The sequence below is a fragment of the Aspergillus welwitschiae genome (assembly GCF_003344945.1).
Source record: "Aspergillus welwitschiae strain CBS 139.54b unplaced genomic scaffold BDQ94scaffold_180, whole genome shotgun sequence".
NCBI classification, from domain to species: Eukaryota; Fungi; Ascomycota; class Eurotiomycetes; order Eurotiales; family Aspergillaceae; genus Aspergillus; species Aspergillus welwitschiae.
The window spans coordinates 1-6,944 of NW_020798874.1; the positions used below are offsets into that span (position 1 = coordinate 1).

At 48.5% G+C, this 6,944-nt stretch overlaps 4 protein-coding genes across 4 annotated transcripts; 1 reads left to right on the forward strand and 3 right to left on the reverse strand.

Annotated features, from left to right (window-relative positions):
- Positions 1-11: 11 nt before the first annotated feature.
- BDQ94DRAFT_176542 (uncharacterized protein) lies at positions 12-1,541 on the reverse strand (the record flags this gene model as incomplete). The annotated part of the gene is made up of 4 exons (XM_026772718.1): positions 12-23; positions 103-1,012; positions 1,068-1,275; positions 1,334-1,541. 4 exons carry the CDS (start codon positions 1,539-1,541, stop codon positions 12-14), a joined length of 1,338 nt encoding a protein of 445 aa, XP_026619242.1.
- Positions 1,542-1,950: 409 nt separating this feature from the next.
- BDQ94DRAFT_164661 (uncharacterized protein) lies at positions 1,951-2,459 on the reverse strand (the record flags this gene model as incomplete). Its single annotated transcript, XM_026770092.1, has 4 exons — positions 1,951-2,088; positions 2,137-2,158; positions 2,192-2,262; positions 2,355-2,459. The coding sequence occupies 4 exons, from the start codon at positions 2,457-2,459 to the stop codon at positions 1,951-1,953; spliced, it is 336 nt and encodes a 111-aa protein (XP_026619243.1).
- Positions 2,460-3,437: 978 nt separating this feature from the next.
- On the reverse strand, positions 3,438-4,453 carry BDQ94DRAFT_179235 (uncharacterized protein; the record flags this gene model as incomplete). Its single annotated transcript, XM_026773322.1, has 3 exons — positions 3,438-4,207; positions 4,309-4,323; positions 4,386-4,453. 3 exons carry the CDS (start codon positions 4,451-4,453, stop codon positions 3,730-3,732), a joined length of 561 nt encoding a protein of 186 aa, XP_026619244.1. The 3' UTR covers positions 3,438-3,729.
- Positions 4,454-5,365: 912 nt separating this feature from the next.
- On the forward strand, positions 5,366-6,574 carry BDQ94DRAFT_41548 (thiamine-triphosphatase). The gene has a single exon (XM_026775711.1). It carries the CDS (start codon positions 5,875-5,877, stop codon positions 6,499-6,501), a length of 627 nt encoding a protein of 208 aa, XP_026619245.1. The 5' UTR covers positions 5,366-5,874; the 3' UTR covers positions 6,502-6,574.
- The last annotated feature ends 370 nt before the right edge of the window (positions 6,575-6,944 follow it).

A 6,944-nucleotide genomic window follows, 5' to 3' on the forward strand; every position in this document is an offset into this window, starting at 1 on the left:
TAACTCTTTCATCATCGCTTGCGCTATCTTAGCATCATCTTTCCTGCTAGGGTTTCCTGCTCCCCGTTTCGGATGTTCGAAATCCGCAGATGTCATGTTTACATATCCCATGCTGTAACGGGTCCGAGAACCACCACATTGCTCGAATAGTTCGAGAAGGTGATACCAACGGAGCAGTCGAAGAAGTGCATTTTTCTGGTTGAGCTCTTTAATCATCTCATATCTTCGCCTCTTCGTGACGTTCACGGCCAGGCGATGCGAATCAACCGTCTTCTGAGCTCTCGCACAGCACATCATCTCGCGCAGAGCCACTATCGATTGAGGACTAGCAATTGTTATCAAAAGGATGATAAGGTTCCCGAGCGAGCCCTTCTCAAGCCGGAGGGCCTTTGTCATTATAGCAGGGGAGAAACAGCTATATTCGGGCGGAGACATATTCTGAGCGGCACAGTGCTGTCTCTCTTGTAAGAGAATCTGCCGGGCAGCCTCACCATGCAAGATGGAGACATTAGTGCTTGCAGCCCTGCGCCTTCTCTTCGACGCAGGTGTTACCACGGATATTTCACTGTCATTGTGGGGTTCTCTCGGGCGGCGTGCCACCTGACCCCCCTTTGGTATTGACGGAGCATTCGGTCCATTCGAAATCCTCGCCATCGAGTCATGCTCGGCTTCAGTTTCAGTTCCATTGCGGCTCAGGTCTCCGTCCGATGACCATATTTCCTCTCGGAGAAATTGAGATAGGTTCTCTGTGACTGACTCCTTCTCCGTCACAATGCGCTCCGCGTTTGATGAGAGAGGCGGATCTTTGCTGCCTTGTTCCAGGAACCTGTGTATCATTGGGGAGACCTCAAGAGTCGTAGCGGACCGCTCGATAATTAGCACCGAAGGGTTAATCACCCCAGCGTTGAGAGCTAGTATCATCTTCGAAATAGATACGAGAGCTTCCACAGTAGCAGGTGAGACAGAAGGGAGTTCCTGAAACATTCTGTCGCCGCTCGCCTGGAAAAAAATCCTGACCGAACAGATTCAGTACAGTAATTGCATGCTAAACAGATATAAGGCCATACCTTAGAATGACAACTACTGTTGACTTGATGTTCCAGGTATCAAGAAACACGGCTGCTATAATGGCATTTATCGCTTTGCGAAGAACCTCCGGCGAATCTGGCCCGGTGCGCTTATCGTAGTCTATGCAGTTGTCGATACCAGTCCGCTTCGCGGCAGCATAGTATTTGCCTTTGTTCAGAAAAGCCTTTCTCAAATTTGCCGTACACTCTACAACACTATAAGTTTGTCCAAAAGTTTGAGTGACCAGGCGCCGCGGTCTTCTTACCTCTAGTGCCACCTATGAAGAATACTATGATAGCCAGAACAGAGTCAACCAGAGAGGCACCCAGTTGAGATAGTTTCCTATTCCCATCGTAGTTGTCCGGATTAGCACCTGCTGAGGTGCGAGCCAGACGTATCAAATGTTTTAGGGAGAAGGTATGGCCTATGATCTTTTCGAGTGTCTCGATTTTCGGTTCATGAGGGGTAGCCATGCTGGGTCAACACAGATATGAAATTAGGTTTCTTGAAATCTAGCTGAAGTGCATATAACCTGAAGGCCAGATTGCTACTTGCTTTGCTTCGAAACGCCGAGGGATCGAGCATAATTGGAGCCTCTATAGTACAGCATTTGAAACAGAGGAACATCAAGATTGTCCCCGTTACCCGTGGGTGAGGTGTAAGCTCTTAACACATAGATGAGATAATGAGCTACGGGCCGCCCGAAAGGTAGAAACCAAAGAAGAAAACTGCAAGAAAGGCCACAATATATGTGCGCCTCCGAGTTTGCCGCGACTAAAATGAATGTCGCATAGAATGCGCGTATCAATATGCGCCTCATTAATTCGTAATGGAAGATAGGAGATCCGTAATTATCCGAGCCTTGCATGGAAATTTCCCAGCTCAAGAATCTGGCCACGCCAGGCCTAATGCATCCGCAATTCTCTGCAATGCTGCTCGAACCCAGCTTGTTTCTAGGAAGACGGCACCGGCAATAACCTCAACAGTAGTTGCCATCAGCTTGTCAGGAACAAAATTGCCCTAGGGGGGATCCTTGCAAATGTACCGATCAAGACCCAGTTCAAACGCCAGCTGGGCAGGGTTTATATTACTGACTATGCGGGAGACGGTTTGGTTGATTTGCTCTACAACGTAGGTCAAATTAGAGAAAGTGGACAATAGATCTGTTCCAGAAGTGCTGGTTGCGTACCGCGGCTTGCATGCCTAGCGCGACCTTGCGATTGTAGGAAAAGTTGAAGGGCTGAATCTCCAATAAGAGCCAGATCCTTATTACCATCTCTGCCAACCGCGCCAGCAGCCATGGGAGCTTCGTGAATTAGCGGTGAATTCTCGAATGAAACGCCCAAGTGATCTTGGATAGAATCAATAAGTTTGCTGCGGACACTGGCCATGTTGCACGAATTCGTGGGAATTTGGAGGTCCTGCGGATGAGAGCCTGGCGTGATACGTATGGCTGCAGATATATAAGCAAGAGAGTTATGGGTTAATGTGCCCACTTAATAGTTGTGTTGTGAGAGGGGAAAGAGGATTGAATACCGTACGTGGCTGGAAGCGAATCAGTCCTACGCTTAAGCCCAACGAGTTCGTCTTATTCAGTTTAGTCGCATTTGACGTTACAACACCTCCGGCAGAAGCTGAGGAGCCAATTATGTTTTAACACTGTTCTAGATGCGGGGATAATTCACCCCGCTAGTGAAGCCTCGAGGATAAGAGCTGTTTAGGTCATTTTACTTAGTGACCCGGTCTAGATCTCTCACTCATCGCGTACGACGCACACTGTTGGCTAGCTTATTCAACTAGCTATCAATTTCGTGCACGTCGTCGGTCGGTGCACATTGCCCATAGTTACCCCGCCGTTCAAAGCCCGCGTTTTCTAATTTATTGCACTTCAACACGCTGTACTGTCCGGATCCACTTAATAGGCAAGCGGCTCAATGAGTTCACGGTGTCTCGGTTCTTAGCTCTCGCTGGCCGCATTTCCTATCGGAGGGTTTTCGTTCTCGAGAGCCAGTAGTTTCACCTGCAAGGCTGCCGTACCACGCTATCCCTATTCGAGTGGTTAGGAAGACTTGGATGCTTAATTTCCTATTCCAGAATCAGCTTATGATCGATTAATGGCTATTGTTATCTATGGGAAGACTAGTCCATCTGCCCAGAAGTAAAGGAATGAGTTTTATCCTCCGTTGCCAAGTCGAATCACACGTTCAGCACATTTCCGAAGCTTTTGGTAAAAGATAGGTGCGCGCCCTCTTCCACAGCAAATCATGGTGATGTATAAAGTGGATACCACCGCTCATGAAGCCCTTAGAAGACACGAAGTCTTGTTAGCGACGGGAAGGCATAGTTATTAGTCGGGTTGTACGCATTTTTTCTATCACGTAACGAAAAAAGTCTGCTAATAGCAGACGATGGTGCTTGAACCTCAAGCCTGAGTCATTGTAAACGATGCTCAAAATTATGGTATCTCTACGGTTCCTGCATTGTTATTCCTTTTCATGCCTGCGCATAGCCAGAACTCCGGAGCGAAGAATATCATGTAGGAGGAGGGAGGCATGGCGATGGACCAAACACGCTTCTTAAGATTGCAGAGATCTTCTGGATGACTGAAAATCTCACCACTCTCCTATTGATAAGACATGCTACCGTTATTCCTTGCTTGACTTACCCGTTTTCGGATAAGCCTATCCGGTTCTGACCGAGTTGATCCGTGGAGGGTATCAAAGCAAGTATTCCTGGACCGGAGTGGGTGGACAATGTGTGATACCCCTTGCCGCGAATCCGACGTGACTGGATGTGATCAAATTTGTGTTTGTATACCGGAGATTCTGGCTCAAAACCTGGCGCAACCTCTTTCAATATTCTTTTAGCCATATCAGCCTCCGAGTTGTACAGAGAATTTCCAGGTCGTCTGTTATGGCAGTCCCCATTGTTGTTCATGGCGAGAAATCCACTTGTAGACGGTGCAGAGGCTCTGCTACACCTATGAAAGAGAGCCATGGTGTAGTATCTGTGCAATACTATCCGATATGCGATGTCTTGTGCGTCGCTTTCGATCAATGTGAAAGCCCAGTCTCTGAGAGATTCTGCAGGGGCTGTATCTACTGGTAGGCTTTTCTTGATCGCCAACGTCGAATAGCATCTCGAACCAGAACCAGTGCGTCAGCACTTCCAATGCAAAGAGATCCTGGCAGATTTTGATGTTTAGACGATCGGCGCAGCCCATCATTTCTGCTTCAATACCTTCCGTATAAGAAGCTTCCGTCGGGGAGGGCAGGCCATTCGAGCCGCATTTCCTTATTTCAGTTTCGAGGAATGACGCTAAGCGATCGTCTCCTGTCATATGAGAGTGCTCCTTCTGCATGCTACTTTCCAATCTGTTAGACATGTTTTAGCCGTCATCTAGCAAGCTAATTTGAGCCCCGCCAACGACCACATCTGACGTCAATGGACGACCACTCGCTTCAGGTGCATCCGAGCCACTCTGCAGCTGAGCGACAATGTATCTCTCGCTTTCACTCGGCGCTTCTGGCATACTACTAAGCGTCTTCCCTAGAGTAGTTCCGACATCTTTCTCGAAAAGCGCGGGATTATTTCCAACGCTTTGGTCAATCATCAATTTAAGGAATTCCGTTAGCAAATAGGCAAAAAAATCAGAGGCTAACCCAATGCCTCTATGATCTTCCCTGTTCTAATATAGCTTTTTCCACTGTCAAGATGTACAGTGCCAATGATCTCCGGAGGCAGATGTAACTCATTTGGGGCTACGTGGCGATGATTTAAGTAATGCAAAACAGGGGATACCCATTTTTTAAGAAAAAAACTTTCATCTAGGGCGAAGGAGTATCCTAATAGTAGCGGTTCACCATAGAAATCCGAACATAGAGGAGTAGGCAACTCTCGCCCAGGGTGCATGAATCATGTTGCCAACAAGCTTACCTACGTGAGATATGATTCAACATCGCGAAAGATCACTCGTGCTTCGGATAGTGGCATTGCTAATGTACGCACATATTGAGGTAAGCGATATTTGAACTAACTTATGGGCTGGCCCAAATTATCTGTAAGGCAACCTGTTACGACAGGCCGTTTGCTGCCCGAAAAGTCATCCACTGGCAAGACGCCCAATGGGCAAATGGCACTTGTCCCCACAGACCCCCTATGGGTTGCGTTCGCTTCGAAGTGGGGCCTCCGCTTCGGCCAGCCAAGTTCTCAAGCTAGCATTAAATCAGCATTCCGGAACCGACGAGACTGCCGCGGAATTGTGTCTCTAGAGAAAGACCTGCACCACGCTATTCCCCTTCTGGTGAATAGATAGGGATGGTTCCTTGACTCCCTTTTGGGGAAATGGGCTATTAACTTCCTGTGTGATCAGGTCTAAACTCACTGGATCGAATTCGGTTTCGATACGTATGCTAGGATACCAATGTCGGAACTAGTCGAGCTCCTATTGTGAGTACCGCCAGCCAGGATGCTAATCCCTACTTGGGTTGGCAGGTAATACCTGTGACATAGCGACGCCTAGACTCGGCACGTGATGAGAGGAGGTTGGTTCATCAAGTGACGAATCATTGACCTGGCTTCTTGTTTTTCTCAATGTTTGGTCCCAAATCCATCTCTGTGGCGGGAGTCGGCCAATACTCTCTGGCCCTTTGACTGGCAGCATTCATCTACCATGATTTTTGATGCGACCACTACTTTGCATGAGGTGATTCTATTGACACACCGGTCGCTGGAAACATAGGCCTAAGCTACGCTGCGTTGGCCCACCATTTGATTGCGCCTTGTCGTCTCTTCGCCCCCTCCTCGATGGCCCCCTTCAGGCTGCTCACCCTAGAGGTAGAACGCAAGTTCAGCCGACTTGCTGTGCAGCCATTGACTCTTGCCGGAGGACACCCGCCATTCCCAAGTCTGCGGTACTTGGGTTTACGCTCCATGCACGATACATACTACGATTTAGATGGCCTGCTATCCTCGAAAGGCATTTGGGTCCGCAAGAGGGACGGTGACTGGGAAGCCAAAATAAAAGATGGCGGAAATTTCCAGAATACCAGGTTCATGGAGATGCGCAACCCAGAGGAAATCTCTCATCACCTGAAACTTTCTACGGGTATTAGCCAAACTGAACTCACCAACTTTGGACTACGGGAGTTGGCTTCCTTTACAACATTTCGGCAAAGCTGGGTCGCCGACGATGAGTTCACAATTGTTCAGGACACCATGGATTTCGACAATCATAAGGTCGGGGAGGTTGAGCTGCAATGTACTCTCCCAAGAAGTCCTAGTTCTATCCGTACTACCGAGGAAGAACGCGCTCTGAGACTGGAGGAGATGGACTCCCGGATCCGCAGATTCATGACTCGTTATGCATGGGCATTTCATGTGGGTCAACCGAAGGGCAAGCTTGCAGCATTCCTCGAGAGGTTATCAAATTGAATCATCTGCACTCGCTTACACTGGACTGGGATAGACGAGTTATGCATGCGGACATTCTAATAGTAGGTAGAGACCGGAAACAAGTAAATGTATGTCAAGGTCGGCAGATTCAACCCTACGGAATGGCTCGACCGAACAAGTTGACCTCAGTCAAGTCTGCTTGCTCCGCACATATTGGTCTGAATATCATGGAGTTCATGCCAGGGCAGAAAAGGAAAGAACCAAATCAATGGAAGGGGCATTTCAATGTATCCTTTCTCCATCCACGTCGAACGGCTTGTAGCTTCAGGGCCGACAACTGCGTGCCAATCCGCATGATCTTTCACGACGTCGGGGAACCACTCCTGTAGAACTTTGCCTCCCGTCCAGTCTCCCCCTCGCGCTAATGCTTCCGCTACTGCAGGCAGAAAAATACCCAACCCCGTGGTTTTCCCGATAACATA

Bases quoted from the DNA above. Each gene is read 5' to 3' on its own strand.
- BDQ94DRAFT_41548 (XM_026775711.1), top strand. From the start codon at position 5,875: ATGGCCCCCTTCAGGCTGCTCACCCTAGAGGTAGAACGCAAGTTCAGC.